Genomic DNA, 20,974 nt, shown 5'->3' with positions numbered 1-20,974 from the left:
AGGTTTGGATTCACACAGTCGCCACGGGCCACCATGTTACTGATGGATCGTCCACCTCACTTGACTTTCTCCTTCATCTGTAGCTCATGTGATGGTTTCACTGTGCATGGTTCCCGCCCCCCAGCAAAGCTAACTGTTAAGCTTCTTGACAAAGCAACAAACTGTGGGTCATTTCAGGGCCCACCTGCAACGGCTCCCAGGCTCAGCGCTGCTTTGTCATGGCTTCTTTCTCTCCATAAGCCAGCGGCACCAACAGGAAGAATTGGGTGGCGTGCGTGCGTGCGTGCGTGCGTGCGTGCGAGTTGGGGGGTGAGGGGTAAGGGGATCGTGAAAACACACATCTAGTATCTTCAGATAACCTTCCCTTGGGCTGTTCTTGCCTGGCAGGATGACAGTGCGGATTTGAAGTGCCAGCTTCAGTTTGCCAAAGAGGAAGCCTCCCTGATGCGCAAAAAGATGGCCAAGTTGGGGCGGGAGAAGGACGAGTTGGAGCAGGAACTGCAGAAGTATAAGTCCCTCTATGGTGATGTGGACAGTCCCCTCCCGACAGGGGAGGCTGGTGGGCCCCCCAGCACCAGGGAGGCGGAGCTGAAGCTGCGGCTAAAGCTGGTGGAGGAGGAAGCCAGCATCTTGGGCCGCAAGATCGTGGAACTAGAGGTGGAAAACCGTGGCCTCAAGGCGGAGATGGAGGACATGCGGGCTCAGCACGAGCAGGGGACAGGCAGGGACCACGTGCCAAGCATTCCTACCTCACCCTTCGGAGACAACGTGGAGTCCTCCGCGGAGCTCCGCCGGCACCTGCAGTTCGTGGAGGAGGAAGCTGAGCTGCTGAGGAGATCCATATCAGAGATCGAAGACCACAACCGGCAGTTGACCCACGAGCTGAGCAAGTTCAAGTTCGAGCCTCACCAGGAGTCAGGGCGGCGTGGGGACGGTGCGTCTAAGGGCCCCGGGGCCGGTGTTCCTCTACAGGAGGAGCTGCAGTCAGCCAAGCTACAGATCGATGAGCTAAGTGGGAAGGTGTTGAAGCTGCAGTATGAGAACCGGCTGCTGCTGTCCAATGCCCAGCGGTGTGACCTCGCCGCACATCTGGGCCTACGTGCCCCGAGCCCCCGAGACAGCGATGCCGATAGCGATGCAGGCAAGAAAGAAAGCGACGGCGAGGAGGGCCACCGTCTGCCTCAGCCAAAGCGCGAAGGCCCTGTTGGTGGGGAGAGCGACTCCGAGGACGTATTCGAGAAGACCTCAGGCTTTGGGAGCGGGAAGCCTTCGGAGGCCAGCGAGCCGTGCCCGGCAGAGATCCTCAGGGTCCGGGAGGACGCCGAGTACCTGGTGATCATAAAACACGAGGCCCAGCGGCTTGAGCGGACCGTGGAGCGCCTCATTGCCGACACAGACGGCTTCATCCACGATTCAGGCCCGCGGGGTGGTGGATCAGCCTCGCCTGGCATCCAAGGCCAAGGTGAGGGTAGCCCGAGTGAGCCCTACTTGCTGGAGACCATCAACGTGAGGATGAAGGCTTTCAGGAAAGAGTTGCAGGCCTTCCTGGAGCAGATGACCCGGATTGTGGATGGGCTGTCGCCCTTATCCCAACTCACAGAGTCATCCAGCTTTCTGTCCACCGTGACTTCCGTGTCCCGGGACTCCCCCATCGGGACCCTGGGGAAGGAGCTGGGCCCAGACTTGCAGGTAAGGGGGCTCCCAGCTTGGCCTTCCTGCTCCGTCTCGTTCTTCCTCCTCTTCGCTGGCATTGCTGCTCTGGGGCTCGCACTGCTCACGGCTGCTTGGTTTTAATTTCAGACCTGCATTGTACTAAAGCCTCGGCGTCAACCAAATCCTCTCTCTTGGTTGGTTTCATTTTTTTTTTTTTAATTTTGTTTTGTAAGTTCCTTTACTTCCTTGTCCTATTCCCTGTTCTCTGGTTTTTAATTGCACCACTATTTGTGGTTTAGAGGGCTTTTCATGACAAGGCCAAGCCCAGTGGAGGTGCTAGGGACCGAAGCAGCCTTCCATTGCTCCTTTCTTGGTGTCTCAACCAACCAGCCACCCCGGTGAAGAAGCTATGAGGAGTTTAAGACAAAAATACCAACTCCCGGTCATGTTCGGGACACTTAGCAGACTCAGTAACAAGCGCCCCACCCCCTCTGGCTTAGCAGCAGAGAGACAAGTGCAGTTCTGAGGAGCCCCAGGTATCCCAGGGAGACCTTCTCCCTCTGGAAGATAAGCCAGGATGGGGGAGAGGAGAAGGTTGGTTTTGATGGAAAAGCCTGCCGCCACTCACTCGCTCTTGCCACCCGCCCTCGCCGCCCAGGGTGAGGGCCAAGGGGAGCTTCGCCCTGGGTGCACGGCCCAGCTGCTATCCCGGACTGTAGCTTTGACTGCTCAACCCACAAGTAAGGAAGGCAGAGCCTCTTCCTCCTGTCCTTCATGGGTAGTGTGCCTGTGTCCCCATTGCATGTGTCCTATAGCCAGTGTCACGCATAGTGGCCCCTCCACCGCTCAGCTTCTCACGTTAGCTCATCCTCTGCTCCTTTTGATTTTTTTCTCTTCATTCCCTTAAGTGTTTACATTGATTTTTTTTTTAATTTTTCATTCACACTTTTCTCATGTAGTAGTGTTCCCCCCCCCATTGTCTACCTACTTTGTTTCTTACCCTCCACCCCCCTCCACTTCTTACCTACCCCTTTTGTCTTTTGTATCTCATTTGAAAATTAAAAGCAAAACAATTAAACCGCCTTCATGCACCTAACAGTCCAAACTGAGGGACCAGCTGGAGTGGCAGCTCAGTCAGGATCGCGGGGACGAGCGAGAGGGCCTGCGCCTCCGGGCCTCTCGGGAGCTGCACCAGCATGCTGATGGGGATTCCGGGAGCCACGGGCTGGGAGGCCAGAGCTGTTTCAACCTAGAGGTAAGTGAGCTGCCGGGCTCACTGCTGGTCTTCAACCGCCCTTCCCTGAGAAGGTGATGCGTGCCCTGAGGGACTTAACCCTGGACCTTCAGGCCTGTGACGGGAAGCTCCTGTTACCAAAGAGCAGAGCGTACACTGGCACCTACTTAACCTGAAGCAAATGGAGTCACCATACGCTCTCTCAAGGTGCAGAGAGTGGGCCGAAGCATCTGTACCTTGCCTGTGAGGTTCCCCCAGTACAGTCTTTGGACAGAGTTGGGTGTGTGCACTTTAAATGACAAGTTAGATGTTCTGCACTTCTATAACTGAAGTCTAGCGGAGTAGCCACATACTAGAGATGCTTGCTCATTCCCTCACGGATGTCAAGAGATAGTGCCTTAGGACTTTGACAAGAAACACCCTCGTCAGCCTGTGCCGCACACAGGGTCTCCATCGGAGATGGTTGGTAGTTGCTCAGAGGGGCTCGAGCTCACAGTTTTCGAATGGCTCTTGGGTGACTCACCTTCAGGAAGACACTTTGCCCAGCCTTCAGCGAATGTAGCGCCGCTAATCTATTCCTGTGGAGGACGGTGTGCGCCCCAGGGCTCTAGCCGAGGGGCGTATCACCAGCTTGGTCCCCCTGAGCAAGGCTCTGTATCGCTTTCTCATCTATGAAGTGGGTCAGAGTACTTTACTGCTCTGCTCGCCTCCTGGCTTACAGGTGGTGAATCTTAGGTGATTCTTTAAGGTGTGAATGGGGATTGCCTCTCCAGGTACCACAGGCTGTGGACAGCATTAAAGAGGACTAAGAGCAAGGGGTGGAGTGTTCCAGGTCACTCCCCGGTCTTTGGGTGAAAACCATAGCTGGGCAGCACTTGGTAGGGGTCTCTTCCTATTTGAGAGTTGTATGCCCCATCTCAGGAGGCTGGTTATTCTAGCATGGCATGGCTAAGGAAGGTCTGTACGCCTCAGCTTTTCACCAGCTGGACGCCTCCTGGGTCTTGTTGGTGCTGAAGTGATGGCAAAGTGCTGCATGCACACAGGCCTCACAGGCTTCAGAAACCAGCCGCGGTGTTGCGGAGAGAAAACTGCATTAAGTCAAATACAGAGGGGCAGTGGTCGGTCTCTGCAGTCGTTGGTCTCCACAGCCGTGGGTCTCTGCAATCGTCGGTCTCCGCGGAAGGTAGATGAGCAAATCTGGGAGACAGCGTCTCACCAACTGCTCAGAGAGCACGGAGGAAAAATCTCATCTTTAGCCTTAACTCTCTTGTTCAGTGAATGACAAAAATGAGGCCTTTGAAGAGAAGTGACCCCCAAGTCTCTCCTCTCCATCCCCCTCAAGCAACAGAATTGAGTCCAGAACAGTTTTCTCTGCCCACCCCAGTGTTCTGCAGCAGCAAGGCCAGGCAGCCCAGAGCCTACACACCGCACGGCTTGATTTCCAGCCGCTGCCATTCGGCAGCCAGCTACCTTACCACAGCACCGTCATTGTCTCAAGCTCCTTGGGGGAAGTGAGGAGACCAAAGAGAAAGAGGTCACGGGAACGTGTTTTCCTAGACGGGGTTAGAACCTCACATCCTTCATTCTGATGTTTTCATTCACAGCGGCATTTCACATGGAATGGAAAAAAGGGTTCAGTGTGTACTTCTACTTTTAAAAGTTTAGTTAGCTGGTCCTGCTGCACTTTCCCCGTTTAGTTAGATGTGTCATCCCAGGTAGGGCCCCACCCAGGGAGGCTGCCTGTCCTGGCTTGGTGTGCCAAAGCCTTTCTGGTTGCAGTATTGCATTATGCTAAAAGACTGTACATGGGGGAATTCCAAGGAGCAAGAAAAGCCTCCCACTGAAGATATTCCTCAATTCCTGCCGGTCACAGAGGCAGCACGGAGGTAGCAGGGCATCTTGACGACAGAGGTGTATTGAGGACTCCCACAGACTCCAGGCTTTCGGTGGGGGTAAAGGGGTTGGCGTGCGGAGAGGAATGGTAAAGCAAATGTGACCACTTCTTTTTCATTATGCTGGGGATGAACCCAGGGCCTTGTCCATGCAACTTCTCTACCGTTGAGCCATGCATACCCTAGCCCTAGTGTAGACAGCGGTCCAGGGCGAGGCCTGGCGTGCGGCTGGGATGTGTCCCGCTGGCAGCTGCCCTGTCTTGCGTTGCCCTTTACATACCCACCAGTTTGTCCTCGAGCCAACGTGCATCCGTGTGTGAGCCTTCTTTAGCTCTTGGTCCTAAGTTCTCAGAGGGAAAGGGCGAGGGGCTGATGGGTAAGAGCTCTGACATTAGAAAGGACAGGCCCCTCTATCCTCGTGTGAGCCCCCTTCAGTGCTGCTGTTCAGGCTGGAAGAGAGAGGGCAAGTTGCTGCTTTGGTAGATGCATTCCCCCCCCCCCCCCCCCCCCGATTAAGCTATGATTACAGCTACTAACACTGGTGGCCATGTTGTCTACAGCAAGTAGGAAAAGGGAAAGTCCACTCTTAGTAGGCAGCAAACAGGTGTCATACAGACCCCACAGTTTACCAAACCTAGGAAAGGAAAGGTGTCCCCGAGCCAGTGTTCTCTAAAAAAGAAGTCAAAACCCACCCACACCTGCAACCTCACTAATGCACAGAAACTAACAGCTCAAAACCAACCAGGGTTAGGGGGATGGACATTGCTGCTGCTGCCTGTTCGTCCATCTCAGTACCTACTGGCAGCAGGCTCCTGCTGTGCCCCGGACTCCCGCTTGGCTTTGCCCCCTGTGCCTCCCATTAAATCTGCCAAGAGATTCACTTATTTTAAGAGCAAGAATTGTATAGGTCACTTCATATGGAATGTGCAAGGCGCCTTAAAAATAGTCCAGAGCGAGAAGTGGCCAAGCATGGGCACTGGTCGGGTTTCATATATAAATGAAACCAAGCCGTCGCCCAGAGGATTGAGTTTCCATGTCAGGATCTCAAAGGGCTCATCTTACTCGCTCCTCCCTTCGATCCTTTAATCACTGAAGCACACAGCATCTGTGGTCCCTCATGTCTCAGCTGTGAAATACCAGTCCCAGGAAAACCATGCGGGGTTTACGCCAAGTGTTTGTGCATATACTGAGTTTGAAAGGAGCGGTGGAAAAAGCGGCCAGGACAAAGTGGGAATTCTCCAGAGATGAAGTCACAGCCCTCGAGTGGTTGTAGAGTTGCTGGGGGCGAAGAGGGACCTGAGCGAAAGCATGCTCCTTTTGCCTGTTGTCCCGGAGCCCTGGACAAGTTGACAAGCCGCTGTGTCTGGAGCTGGTCAAACGTTAGCCGTGTGGATGAGTGTGAGGCGCAGCCTCTGGTGGGGAAGGGCCCTGGGTTGTGGGCTTCAGCAGGCTGACACAGCGGAAGGGGCGTCCCGACACCAAGGCGCACGCAGCTGATGTTTGCTCCAATAAACCCGGTTTCATAGAGAATTCAGGATGCGTTCACTTGTTCTTGTGATCAAAAAGAAGGGAGTGAGCAGAGGAAGGTTTTGTTTTTGTTTTTGTTTTTAAATTCAAACCTTGTGGGGGGGGGTTTGGTTAATAACAAAAAGTGCTAATTTTTCTACAGGAAATTTGTGTGTTGTGTTAAAGTGTCCCCTAAGTGTATGTGATTGTTTGCAGTTCTGTGGCAGCACAATCATTCTAGGAGGAGTTGCTGGCACAGTATGTTTGTATTTTGTTCTTTGTAACACTGGAGTGACCACACAAGTGTTCTAGTGTGCCACTAGCAAAAGGAGCCTTGCATGAAAAGGGAGCTCGAGAGTGCAGGGTTCTGAGTGTGCACGGTCCGCACAGACAGTGCTGCCCTGTAATAAACCTGGTGCCCCAGGTGAGGACCCTCAGATGACCCCAAGGACTCCCCCCCCCACCCCCCCCTCCCCCCCCCGTGACCCTGCATAAGTGTGGTTCAATCCCAGAGGCTCTCTGTCCGTCAGATGGTGCTGAAGACTGAGGCTTGTCTCCTTATAACACTTAAAATATTTATTAAGATTAAAACTAAAGGAACATAAGATTGAGAGTATCTGAACTGGAACCCGAAATGCCCCAAAGTCTGAAGCTTTTGAGTATCCACATAACTCATAAATAGAAACTTGCGTACCACGTGCAACATCGCACACAGAATTATTAAAACATACTGTGTAAGACTACCATTAGACTATGGGTGTAAGTGCATATGAAACATAAATGAATTTCGTATGTAGTCTTGGGTATGGTTCCCAGTATATCGTATTATGTGCTTTTCTTAACAATGAACTTGATTAGAATGTTTTGTCTAATAAGACAACGTCGGCTAATATCTAGTGCACTGAAACCTAGAGGGTGTCTGCATTTCGAATCTCTAACATGTAACTGGGAAGTGAAGACAGCAGCCAGCACCCAGGCCTCCTGAAATAACGTATAGAAAATGCCCGGGCTGCAGATCCCCACTCTGACCCCAGTGCTGTGTGTGGTGCCCAGCATAGTTAAGTACCCAGTCACACTGCATAAAATATAAAACGTCATGGCTGGAGAGATGCCTTAAAGGTGAAGAGTGCTTTGCTGCTCTTCCAGAGGGTTTGGTTCCCGTTGCCCTCTGCAGGCACCTGCATACACAGGTGCATATAAATTCACACAGGTATACATGTAAATATACACATAAATTTTACACACACACATGTGCATGCGCGCGCGCGCGCACACACACACACACACACACACACACACGCACACACTCACACCATACTTTTTTTTGAATATGAATTGTCACAACTCTTCTGGTTTTTGGAACTCATCCCACAGTGGACAGAGCAATAGTCGCCTAGACATGTGCCTTTGGATGGCAGTTGCCAGAGGTGGTAACACTGGCTTAAGTAGCTCCAAGGGAACAGGTACAAGGCACTGGGCCAACCACTGGCAGGAGACAACATCACCGAGCAAGAGAAAAATTTGCCTGCAGGTTGGGTAGGCAGAAGTGGGGCAGCAGGAACCTGTCTACCAGCTCAGGCTGTGGGGCTGAGAGAAAAAGGAGCCATAGCTTACCCAGAAACCTTACTCAGTGAAGACTTGAACTTATTACCAGTGCGCTCTAAAGGTCCCCAAGGGTTATGTCTATAATGCTGCCTTTGGCAAAAACGATGTCAGCTTACCTTGTGATCATACTCACGCTGTCGTCCATGGGATCTGCAAGACCATTGGCAGTGAGCTTACAGTGCAGAGCATCAAACACACGGTTTAAAAATGCCCACCAAGTTAGAGCAGGCAAATAGCCCTTCAGCCACGCACATGTGAACGTTCCTAATTAAACTAAGTGGATTACCGGGGCTGTGGTGGCTCACGCCTATAATCCCAGCAGGCAAGAGGGTCTCTGAGTTAGTGACGAATGAGTTCCAGGACAGGCAGAGCTACACAGAGAAACCCTGTCTGGGGGGGGGGAAGGGAATGAGGAGAAGAAAGAAGGAGAAGGAGAGAGAGGAAGAGGAAAACCAAGTCGATTATATAGGAGGTGAATATGTGAAAAATACATTGTATACATATATGAAACTGGCAAAGAATTTCTATTTATAAAAATACTAAACTTCAAAATAGTAAAAATAATAATAAAAATGAAAGAGCACAAGTAGAGAAACACAGGGATTCAACTCTGAGATCTTCAGATGACAAATAAGATTATTACACAAACAAACAGTGTGTCGAGCACTGCTCCAGACAGTCGCACACTTTCAAAATAATTACACTTAGTCATTGTGATAAATTCAAAGACAATCCACAGCAGTGCCCAACAACTCACAAACCAGAGGGACATCTCAGGGCCCCTGTTCCTGAGTTTCTTAAAGTTGGGTAAAACTTACGAGTCTAATGTTGGGGAGGCTAGGGCCTCACACAGGCTCAGCAAGTGCCCTACCAGTGAGCTGCACCCCCAGCTTCTGTGTTTGGAGACAGCGTCTCACTATGGAACTCTGGCTGTCCTGGAACTCACTATGTAGGCCAGGAAGAATGGCTTCTAACTGCCTCTGCCTCCCAAGAACTGGGATTAAAGCCCTGTGAGTTGGAATCTTTCGGTGCTCAGTGGTTTACTGCAAAGTTGCCAACCCCCCAGTGTCCAGCTGTCTCTGCTTCTAAGTGTATTAAAAGAAGAGGGGCTCTGCCCTTTTGAGGTCTGTATTTTCTGTCCTGGAGGTGTGGTCATCACCCAAGCCAAGTAATGGCAGCATCTAGAAGAGCCAAGTCCTTAGTGGGAAGTAGAAATTAGTTAAAGGCAGGCAGAAAGAGCCGGTGAGATGACGTGTCTTTATTACAACAATCCACTCTACTTCCCCAGTTTCAAAAATCACCTACCCAGCCAGGAGTAGTAGCACATTCTTTTAGTCCCAGAGGCAGGGGCAGGGGGGCAGGGGCAGGAGGATCTCTTTAAGTTCGAGGCCACCCTGGAATACATGCAGAGTTCGAGGACAGCCAGGAGCTGCAAAGAGAACCCCCCCTTTTTTTTTTTAAATCTTCCTTTAGGTAGCACAAACTTGATGGGTAAACATTTTGCTTAAATTTAATGGCGCCTCCAATTTTAGTGAAACAATCTTTGAAAAGTAACGACTCATCTCTCTCACAGCCATTTGGCTATAAAGTGTAAGCTTTATCAATAAGGATAATAGTATAGACTCCTTGACCTATCCCTAGTGGAATGTAGTGAGTGCTAATAGATCCATGTGGTTCCTGGACATAGTGTGACATTGCCCTGGAAGGAGCCCCCTGCAGCCACCCTGTGGCGTGGGATTAAAGGAAGGCACCCTTGGTGGGGTAGGAAAATCTCCAATAAGCGAGCAGGAGGACCAGTTAGTTATGTAGCCTTGGAAGGTCCCAGACGGCTCAAAGAAGTGCTCCTAGGAGGCTGGCTGTGCCATGGTGGCCCTGGGGGACTAAGGTGCCGTCACCAAGTCCTTCCACTTGAATGGCTCAAGCCACAAGAAGCTGTTGTGGTGGCAGAGAGCCTTCTTGCATGCTCAAGAGTTTTTGTTCTGTTTTCTCAGTCTGGTTTATGGTGGTTGTGGTTAGAGGTTCCTGCTTAGTCATACAGAGCAGTTCAGCTAGCCACGGGGCTCAGAGCAGCAGAAGCCTCCCTTTGAGAAACCCCAGGGGAGGTTGCCTGGTCACTCCACTGCTGCAGCCCCTGTGCTGTGTCTCCCCCATTGTGTGTCACCTCGTACAGATGTGTGTCCTGCGTCATCACGTGAGGCGGAGTTGTCGCTTCCACTAAACCTTTGCTTTATCCTGCCGATCAGCTCAGGGGCGCCCCCACTTTACCTGAGCAGAGTGTGTCCGTAGAAGAGCTACAGGGTCAGCTCGCGCAGGCGGCCAGACTGCATCAGGAGGAGACAGAGACGTACACAAACAAGATCCGGAAGGTAAATTCCTTGTGAGGATTCCAGCACGCCTGCTCTGAGCACTGGCAAAGCGAGCCCCTCTGGAGCAGCGCCATGGTGCATTTTAAAGTAGCGCTGTCTGCTGATTGCAGGTGCCAAGATCCCTAGGCCTACAGACAGGTCACCCTAGTTGGGAGGCTCCCTCTCAGATGCACCAGAGAAGACTGTCCGCCCTACAGCATACTTTGCAGTTGCCTCTCCTAATCGACAGAGAGGACATTCTAGAACATTCCGTAGATGCCTTGAAATCACAGAGAGAAGCACACATCTCGTGTGCTGTCTATTCCTGTACTGCTTAACTTGCAGATCAGGCACAGTGGAGAGGGACAGCGATTCCTAATCCAAAGGAAGCCATTACAACAATGCACTCCAATAGACAGTATTCGAGATGGGTGAATTAATTAGCTATCTGAAGGTTTCCTGTTTAATATCTTTGGACCGTGATTGGCCGACAAAGAACAAACGACGGAAAGCAAAGCATAGTTTCAGGGAACTTCAGATCTAGTTCAACTTTGCTGCCGTGACAGTAAACTAACAGGGACCAAGGCTTTAATGGAATCAGGCAGTAAGGGCGCCTGTCATGGTGAAGGAAGAGTTGTCCAGTAGAAACACCAACTCACCCTAAACTGTTGTCTACAAAAAAAAAAAAAAACCTGCCACTAATTGAGCTATGGCCTAATTAACTTGTAGTTATTTTTAAAATTGTGTGTTACTGGCTAATTATCCTTTATCCACTGAGGGACTTCCGGATCCAGGTACTCCTGCCCTGGGCCTCCAAGGACGCTGCCCTGCCACTGCGCATCTAATTAAGTTGTGAGCGGCTATCTAGATGCAGAGTGGCGGATCTTCCCCCCTTACGCTTGTTCTTGGAAGGACAGCTGTAGCTTCAGACGGAGACAAGGCCGAGCAGTTGGATGATATACCTTGATGCCCTAGGCACGTGTTACGCAAATGAGTCACTTGCTATATCCAGGAATTTGTTTTGGCCAGGAGTGTGTGCTGTAGGCTTATACCTTGGTGACTGAGGCCAAGAGGCTCTAAATGGGTCACAGGCTGATTAAGGGAGCATTGGCCATGCCTTGCAGCTTACAAGGGGCAGCAGTGAATGCCACGCTCTCGCTGTGTTTTCTGCAGCTGCACACTCCTTTCCAGATGCTTTCTGCAGAGGTACATATTGTTACCAAGGAGAAAAAAAATTACATATGAGAGAAATCTATCCTGTCACCCGCCCCCCAATGTGGCGCACACACAAACACATGCATGTTCATGCACGCAGGCATTTGCACTGCTCTGAAAAATGGATTAAAAGGCGAGGTTGTCCCTGGAGATGCTAGTGACACAGTGGCAGAGTCCCTGGTGTGCACAGCATTTGGGCTTACAACAAAGGGAGTGTGCTGAAAAGACTTCAAAGAAGGAGGCGGTGTCTTTCAGCTTGTTGAGAAGGGAAAGGAAGTTTTCTCTCAGTGTCTCCAGAGGTCAGAAGGCCAAGCTCTGTGCTCTACAGGCCCCTAATGCACTGGAACAAAGAAAGTAGACAGAGAAGTATGGAAGGAGGGAGGTCCCCAGGGTCTGGGCAGGGTGCTGCTGGGGACCCAGGGAGCACTCCGAGGCCCTGAGTCTTGACATCTTTCCACAGCATCATGGAAGTACTTGGTGGTGTTGGGGCAGCAGTGAGGAGATGCAGCACTGGGTCTCCGGTCCACCAGGCTGTTGTCCACTCCATGCTGTCATGTCCTTATGGGGATAACCAGCATTGCGAATCTGAGGACTCGGGGGGGTGGTGACTAAGCTGGTGACTTGAAATCCAACATAGAGTGGGCGTTATGATGGTAGCCAGTGCAGCCACACTGCACAGCCAAGTGGGCCTTCTCAGAAGGTATCAACCCTCATGGAGCACATGGGCCATACTGCTGTCTCCACTGGACAGCCGTCGTTATAATCAAATGGTTCTTGAGAATTAATCTAGTGGTTTATGGGAGGGGGGAAACCCCACTTCCTTGGCTTTTGGTCTGTGTGTTGAGTCAAAAGGCAGCAGTAGGGTTGCTGTTATAACTCTCATGTGGGCCAGCTCCTGGAGCTCTTGGAGTCTAGTGGTAGGGCTGTCGTTGTAACTGTCCTGTTGGTCTGCTTCAGGAGCTATTGCTTTCCAGGGTCACTTTCACTACAATGAAGGTTATCCTTGAGCCTTTAGATAAACCATATTTTATTCGCACCCCTTTGCTTAGCACTGACACACACAGTAATTGCTTCCTGTTTGGAAGAGCTCCATATAACTAGCTATTTTTTTAAAAAGGACTTAGCGAGGTGTGGTGGCGTACGGCTGTGGTTCCAGCTACTTTGGAGGGTGAGGCAAGAGATTTGTTTGGGTAGTCTCGGGGATATAGTGAGACCCTGTCTTAAAAGAGAAAAAGCTCAAGAACTTAATGGAGAATGGAGACATTTAGTAGGCACCCTAAGCCTAAAGTATGGAAACGGGTTATCACATTTGCTTACTGGTGTATGCAGTTGGGTCCCACACTCACAGGAAGAGGTTCTTCTCGCCCAACTGCCCTGGTTTTCCCATGCATAGCAGGCCTCCCATTGTCTTAAGTATTTTCCATTAGGGCTTGAGAGAAGCCGGAAACCTCAGGAAGATTTGTAATCTTCTGCCAGTGTCATGAACCCTGTGTGCCAAGCAGGGGAAGTAGGGTCTTTTTAAGGGACATCTGAGTCAGTTGCAAGCCATGCATGCAAGTTTTCCTTATGGGGAACGTTGAGATTTCAATGAAGCACTGAGCTGCTGACGGTGGCGGAGGTTGCAGTGCCCCTCTCTGAGGCAGCACTTGCTTCTAGGTCACAAAAATTCATGAGGTCTTGTACATCAGGCCCTTAGATCTCCCTAAACTTACAAGGATTCCTCTGTTTCACATCCCGTGTGCGCCGTCAAGATCGGGCGGTAGGCTGCCGTAGAGAAGCTTGCCTGGGTGTGGATGGCGCCCCCAACCGGCTGCTTTTCACAGCTTCTCCTCCTCCTCTTCCGTTCTGTTCAAGATGGAGGAAGACCACCTCTATGCTCTGCGGTGGAAAGAGCTGGAGATGCACAGCCTGGCCTTGCAGAACACCCTCCACAAGCGGACCTGGACTGACGAGAAGAACCTGCTGCAGCAGGAGCTGCGCTCCTTGAAGCAGAACATCTTCCTCTTCTACGTCAAGCTCAGGTGGCTGCTGAAGCACTGGCGACAAGGAAAGCGGATGGAGGACGGAGGGGAGGACTTCTCGGAGGTAACGCGCCACCCATGCCGGCCGCCTCGCTTGCGTCTGTTCTATTCTTGACACACACACACACCCCTATACCCGCACACCACCGCCTCACCCGCTGTGTCCTCTTGTTTTTATCTTTCTGTATCAATCCAAGCCACAGAAACAGAGTGGCCTGTCTAGACATCTAGGCCTGCAGGGCAATGAGCTGAGTCTGTACTTGGACTTGGATCTGAGAGAGTGCTCCCCCCCACCCCCACTCCCCGCCATCTTGAATTCCACTCTGTATCAGTTTTGTTCACATCCCCTTCGTTGTGGGTGGATGTAAATCCTTAAAGCCATCACCCCGTGGTCTTCTCAGACTCATCGAGGCTCACAATGTTTCCTGCCCATTCTCACGTGCTGAAGCCCGTGCCGCCAGCTTTGTAAGGATTCCTCCTGAGCCTCGCACGGGTCCTTTTGTCACCTCGGACACTTGTGTATGTTTGCCTATTATGTCTCAGTTCTTGATTTAGAGAGCAGGGCTTGTTGCTTTCTGTTTAGTTTCTGTTTGTATGTTTGGTATACGAACATCTTGCCTGCATGTATGTCTATGCTCCATGTGTATTCCTGGTGCCTGCAGCACCCAGAAGTCGGTGTTGGATCCCTCTGAAACTGGTGTTATGGATGATTTCGAATCACCATGTGGGTACTAGGAACAAACCCAGGTCCCTCGGTGCAAGAGCAGCTCCTAGCTTCTGAGCCATCCATTCTGCCCCTTGGGTTTTTGTTTCTGAAACAGGATCTTTGGGTATGGCCTAGGCTGGCCTTGAACTCAAGATTCTTACACCTCAGCCTCCTAGTTGCTGAGACTACAGGTATGGGCCACCGTACTTGGCACTGACCAACTTGGTACTGCCCGAGTGAGTCTCCTGTGGCTCTGCGCATCCCGTGCCCGAGTCTTGCTTTCTGGGTGGCCACACAAACTACTTCCTCAGCAGCTCCCGCATGGTGAGGGCTTGGAACCCTTTGAGCTGCTCTAGCCTTTTGTCTGCTTCTAACTCCAGTGGACAGTGCGCATTGTCATCTTCAGCTACCGTGTGGTTGTGAGATTTCTTATTGATCAATACATGAAATTCCTCCTCCCGCCACTTATAAAACCGCCACTATAAGCAGTTGTGATTTACAAAAAGAAATTAAAACGTTTTCATTAATCTTTTCTAATAAAAAAGTACCTGCCCTGTGCTGCTTAAAGGAATGAAGTGCAAATAGGTGAAATGAGCCTTTCAGGGGGAAAGACTGAGAAGGGATTGGTTGCCTGCAAGGTGAGCAGTAACACTGTCGGGCCACACACAGAGTTCTAGTGTGAGGAGGCTTGTGTGAGACCAAGAGCTTAAGGCTAGTCTTGGCCACTCTGTCACAGGCGGAAAGTCAGTCTGTAGCACAGAAGAATTTCTGATCATTGTGTCTGCTGGTTTCAGAGCGACCATCCAGACAGTGCTCCCGGGCTTGCTGAGCTTGGAGTCCAGGGGAGTCACCAGACAGATGGAGCCGACCTAGAGGATTCTGACCCACACTCCCCAGTACAGATCAGCGAGCATGGATCACGGCTGCAGCCTGCAGATGGGGGACCACTCAACAGGCAGGTGGGTGCCTAGCTCTGAGCCCAACATTCTATACACGGAGGAGGGGGACTCCTGAGCTGGGTATCTGTCACTTTACTCCAAATGCTGATGCTCTTGGCCGCAGAAAAGTCCTGACTGACTCTGTCCACCTGTAGGTATTAGGGGGTGTGGGGGCCTGGGGGGCGGGGCTGGAATGTTACCAGAAGTCACTCCGGTGCTAGCTCATCTATTCATTGGGTTAACCCATAACTTAGGACTGTAGTAAGACCAGGCCTATGGAGCTTGTGCCTCCTTGGATCCAGAGCATTGCTCTCAGAAGGAAGAAATTCAACAGACAGACTCCAAGAAGAGAGAATAACTGATTTTATCGTGCGAGGTAGCAACCTTGAAGGATGTTCTGCTTACTGTTTAGCTGAGGAGCCATTGCCAACAGCACTGCATTGGTAACATAGTTTATGAGGAAAAATAAAGAAGTATTTGTTCAGCATGCATGGAGCATTTCCGAGTTTCTCCTTGGCCACGTGAAACCTACACACCCAAATGGAAATACATAATGATACTTGGGACAAGTCACAGTATGAAGAGGAGTGGGGATTAGGTATTACTAGATGTTTAGTCTCGCTTAGTACCACCGACAGAAATCCTGAAAACCCACATAAGCACTATTGCTTTTGTTTATTTATTTTGCATTCCAATAAGGAAGAGTTTCACTTGGAGACTTGAGGTCCTGAGAGATCTAAGTGCTTTCTGAGACTCCCTGGTTTCTCAGAGGGTCCCGGCAGAGAGCCTGGAGTTGCCACCCTGGCTGCCTGCTTGCCGGGTTAAGGGTGCAGATTTGGGCACTGGGCACAGCCCAGCCTTCCAGCCCCAGGCATTCTAGATTCCTCCTGCAGCGCTCTTGGTGGCTGCTGCTTTATTCTCACCTGTCCTCTCCACCCAGTTGTGTGGGTCAAGTGGGAGATGGCTGTGACCAGGACTTCAGTGCTATTTGGAGCACAGGCCAAGAGGATATTTAGGGTCTCTCCCAACACTTTCTCTTCATACATACATCAGAACAGTTGTCTGTACCCCACCCACCTTCATCCCCCACCCCCACCCCGAACAGTGTGACTCAGGACAGAGATAATAACCTTCAAAGGAGCCTCTCCTCACAGTCATCAGGAAGTGCGTCAGAGCTGCACAGTCCCTGGGGGGGTTTGAGGTCATGGAATAAGTTTTCCAGCAGCAATCTAGTTAGAAACCAGAATGTTACAAATTATGAATAAAGCTTTCAATGTAGGCATTTTATTGTTTTTGAAAAGAGGTATTGTCAGTCGCCTGAAGTGGCTGTGCCTCCAACCAACCCAGAAAGCTGCCAGTGCTAAGACTACAGTGCAGTGGGCATCTCCCAGGAGTGCATCCAAATGCTCTGGAAAAGGGAAGAGGTGTAACACATCTGGTGTAAACCATCATGGAAACTATTACCCTTGGGGTGAGAAATAATGTAAAGTCACTCAGCCGGACATCAGTGTGTTTGAGCGTTCATCTCCCCTTGCCTTCTGCGGTTACTGTTAGAAGTAGGGCAGACATGTGAGTTTCCACGGCTCACAGCATGCTTTCAGGATGATGGGCGGGTGGGGGAGTGCGCATGTCAGAATCAGGCCTGCCTCTCAACTGAATGCACCAGCCTGCAGTAGTGAAAGCAAATGTGTGTCAGTGCCGCGCGCACACACATGAGGACGGGAGATTAATGAGCTCTACTGTACGGGACGCAACAGCTGCTCCACGGAGAGTGAGCATTCTCCACTAAGGAGCTGTGCCTCTCAGGGAGTGGCGAGGTTAGTAACCAGGCAGCTGGGATGCGAGAGCCACTACATGTGTTCTAAAGCTTCTGTGAAGAACCCTGGCCCCTTCAAAGCCCTGGGAACCTCAGTAGCCCGGGGAACATAGCCAAATGGCTTTCTCCAGGATAAATGAGCAAGCAACAAAATTTCTCGGGCCCCAGCCCTGGATTTGTTGTTTGCTGCAGTTATCATGTGCAGAGAAGTTAAAAAAAAAATTGCATATTTCCAGTCAACACTGAGTACAGGTCAGAAGCAAAATCCATCAGATTGGCAAACATTTGGCCATGCCGGTGCTCCGTGCTGCGCAGTCCTTAGTCACACAATCCAGGACCTTGCTCTCAAGCACAGTGTGCGCTTTCGTTTTCCTTGCTGCTGGGACAAGCTGAAGCTGGGAGCAGGGAAAGGCAGCTTTTTGCTGCTGGCTGCCCCGCTGCCATCTGAGGCCAGCATTCCTTCGGCTGTTTATGCATTTTGTACGTCTTAGTAATCTCTGAAATGCAGGTGATTCATGTTGCCAGAATTGCCTCCCTGTGGTGACAGGGCAAAACAAAGGGTGGCTTGGATGGCTAGAGAGAAAAGAGCTCGTTTTTTCCTGGCATCAGAATAATTAAGTAAAGAAAAGTTACTCTGACGTTCAGAGAAATGACACAGTTTACACTGTGCATGTAGAGAGCCTAACATAAGATTCTCAGGAAAAGCTTAAGACTGTGATTTCACACTGATCGCTAAGACTTCATTCACCCAGCTGCCAGAGCCTTTCATCCCGGTCCAGCTGCAGTGTTAAAGCCTGAAGGGGCTGCCCCAAAGCTGGCCTTCCGTTCCGCTAATCTGCTTTGGCTAGCACTACTGTTTGAAGCCTTGCTTTCTCGCTGTCCGTGCTGCCCCTCTGTTTGTTTGTCTGTTTGTTTTTCCCAAGATAAAAAATGTCTGGGGAGAGTACTTCTGCTCGATGAAAATAGCATGTCAGCTGTGAGCCGCCACTCTGTTCTTTTTTCTTGCTGGCTGTTGTCATATGTACCTATGGTTTCAGTGCACAGGAGGCTGAGGCAGGAAGGTTTCAAGTCAGAGGCCAACCTTAGCAAAATCTCAAAAAATAAGTGAGGGCTGGAGAGATGGCTCAGTGGTTAAGAGCACTCTGCTCCTCCAGAAGATCCGGGTTCAGTTCTTAGCATTCACATGGCAGCTCACAACTGTCTGTAACTCCAGTTCTGGCAGATCCGAGCTAGTCTCACAGACGTACATGCAGGCAAAACACCAGTGCACATAAAATAAAAGAGATCAATCATTAAAAGACAAACTTCAATGACAGGCTGCCAATGAAGTTAAGTGGTAGGGCACTTGTCTCGAGTGCACAGGGCCCTGGGTTCAGTCTCTGCTCTCTCCAAAAAGTTAATTCTTTAAAAAGTTCCCCTCGCCGGGCGTGGTGACTCATGCCTTAAATCCCAGCACTTGGGAAGGCAGAGGCAGGCGGATTGCTGTGAGTTTGAGGCCAGCCTGGTCTACAAAGCGAGTCTAGGACAGCCAAGGCTACACAGAGAAACCTTGCCTCCAAAAAATAATAAATAAATAAAAATAAAAGGCTCCCCTCTTGAGCTTAGATAGCGTTTACGTTTTGCCATTGTATACTATGCCTGGTTTATTCTTTAGACCCTGCAGCTTCGATAGGAGCCAGACCAGATCAAACCAGACCAGAGCACATGATCACACACAGTTGGTCTTTGCTGCATTGTCTCTGGAAACTGCACACACAGGTAAAGATTCACAGGTACCTAAGGTACTTAGTAAAAGGACTCTCTCAACACCCCCAGCCTCCCTCCCAGAATGCACCACACTCAGTAGTTTCTAACGTGCCTTCCACAAGGGGAACAGTGGTTCTGTGTCGCCTGACTTGCCTTGACTTCCCAGCTCAGGTTATACATACTGACTTATTAGTTATCTGCTAAGCATGTTCTTCTTAATCCCCCCCCCCAGTCTATTCTTGGGGGGACTCTTAGACTGTAGGCAGAGAGCCCTCCTGGCCATGGGCCCCCAGGACATTCCCAGCCAGAAGGCAAATGAGACTATCATTCCTGGAAGCTCCCACCAAGGCTTATGCTTTCAAGGCCAGTCTTCAGGGTCTCATTCTCTTTTTACCATCAGGAAGATAATGGTTTCAGAAAAAAAAAAATGCTGAGTTTAATCTCAGTGTAGCAATGAAGGCAGGAGTGACAAAACGCTTATTTAGGAAAATGTCGCCGATATTTGGATCTATCATTTTAAGGTCTTGTTTGGGGTTTCCTGCCAACAGACAAGGAGTGCCTGGAACTGATTTGTTTGCTTTTATTGAACGCCACATAAGCTCCCTTCTCTTTGTCAACTAGAAACCAGCCATGCGTGGGTCAGGCAATCAGGGCAGCTCCCTCCACCTTGTGGAACTCACTGCCTATGTGAATAGCTGGAGTAAATAGGAGACAGAGGCCACCACCTCTGTTTTGTGACTGTCGTTTTGTGAGTTCACCCCACAGGGGCAGGTCAGCGTATCCCGTTCACCTTTTGATTAAGCCCAGCAGGGCTGATGAAGGTTTCCCTCTTCACACAGCTATGGTGCCACGTGATGCATGGTCCCAGAAGCCTCCTGAGTCTGAGAAAAGAGCTGCCATTGCATCACAAGCATCTTGGTATAGCACCTTAGCCACACTCCTGCTATGTATGCATGGTACCACAGGCTTGCAGTGCAGTCTGGGTGCCTGAAGGCCAACCTCGAACCTGCCCTAAAGCATGACCCGTGAGCACAGACTTCAGGTTTGGATTTGAAAGCGCCCCACCCAAGAGAGATGAGTTGTGAAGGGCAGGAATGGCCTTAAAGGAACAGGGAATGGTAAAGCCATTGGTATCAGCCATCCAGTCTGAAGAGATTGGAAAGTTGTGTGTGTTTTTGTTTTATTTAGTTTTGTTTGGGTTGCAACTCACCTGGACTGGAATGTGCTGGGCTCTGGGATGAAAAGTTCAAACAGCCCTTGTGTCTTTGTGGATCAAGAAACCAGAGTTTTCACTAAGTATCCCGGGACAGCCTCAGACCCACAGACCCTCGCTTTTGCCTCTTACCTTATGTTGAGTGATCTTTTTACCCTGAAACCTAACCCAGCAAGAGGCATCTGGAAAGACCTGAGAAAGGGGATGACATTGTCTCAAGGATAGGATGGCTTTCCACAAAAGAAAAAGAAAGCAGCTGGGCACAGTGTATTGTGAAGTTGTGTTTCTGGCTTGGGTTGTCTGTCCTTGTTGGATGGGGACCCTAAGTTATTGTCTAGAGAGTGGGGCTTGGCATAGCTGTTTGCTCCAAGCTTTAGTTCTTCCTCTATAAAAAGCATCAAGTGGGGTGGAGAGATGGCTCAGAGGTTAAGACCTGCTCTTCCTAAGGTCCTGAGTTCAATTCCCAGCAACCACATGGTGGCTCACAACTATCTATAATGTGATCTGATGCCCTCTTCTGGCCTGTACGTGTGAATGCAGGTAGAGCACTGTATACATAATAATAAGCAAATAAATACTTTTAAAAAGTAGCATTAAGATTGATAGGGAATATAAGGTTATATGGATGAGTAAGTTAGCACATATCCTGGCCCCTAAGAAATGGTAAGAGTGGCTGGAGAGATGGCTTGGTGGTTAAGAGCACTACCTGCTCTTCTAGAGGACTCAGGTTCGAGTCCCAGCATCCACATGGTGGCTCACAACCACCTGTTAACTATGCATGTGACTCATCGACAAGTATGTGGGCTAAACACACATACACATAAATTAAGAATTGTAAGTAGTAGAGACTATCATTTCTGGATTTGTGTGTGTGCATCAGAACTATTGAGGAGAACAATGTTGACATGGATGTTGTGTGTTCATGGCGGAGGCTGCCTTGGCTTCCTGCCACCCCACACGGGGCTCCTAGGTGAGTATGATACGTGGCTGTCACCTTGTCTCTCTGAGCTTGCTTGTTCTCATTGGCAGCCTTCACCTCAGAGCAGTTTCGGAGCTCATTCTGTGTAACAAGTACTACCCTGGG

At 50.3% G+C, this 20,974-nt stretch overlaps 1 protein-coding gene across 9 annotated transcripts in view; it reads left to right on the top strand.

Moving 5' to 3' along the window:
- The window catches only part of MTCL1 (microtubule crosslinking factor 1), a 110,266-nt gene that overhangs the window by 65,339 nt on the left and 23,953 nt on the right, over positions 1-20,974 (top strand). For 5 of the 9 annotated variants that reach the window (XM_084778134.1, XM_084778128.1, XM_084778127.1 and 2 more), the window contains 5 exons: positions 388-1,689; positions 2,753-2,908; positions 10,134-10,256; positions 13,305-13,535; positions 14,972-15,136. In XM_084778134.1, the coding sequence (XP_084634260.1) occupies positions 388-1,689; positions 2,753-2,908; positions 10,134-10,256; positions 13,305-13,535; positions 14,972-15,136 (1,977 nt within the window). The remainder of the gene's footprint in view (positions 1-387; positions 1,690-2,752; positions 2,909-10,133; positions 10,257-13,304; positions 13,536-14,971; positions 15,137-20,974) is intronic. The other 4 variants (XM_084778132.1, XM_084778130.1, XM_084778129.1 and 1 more) reach the window with 1 other exon arrangement.

Source organism: Acomys minous, assembly GCF_964271855.1.
Source record: "Acomys minous genome assembly, chromosome: 4".
In the NCBI taxonomy this organism is placed as follows: Eukaryota; Metazoa; Chordata; class Mammalia; order Rodentia; family Muridae; genus Acomys; species Acomys minous.
The sequence above is the reverse complement of the archived record's forward strand: the minus strand, read 5'-3'. Positions and strand labels throughout refer to the sequence as shown.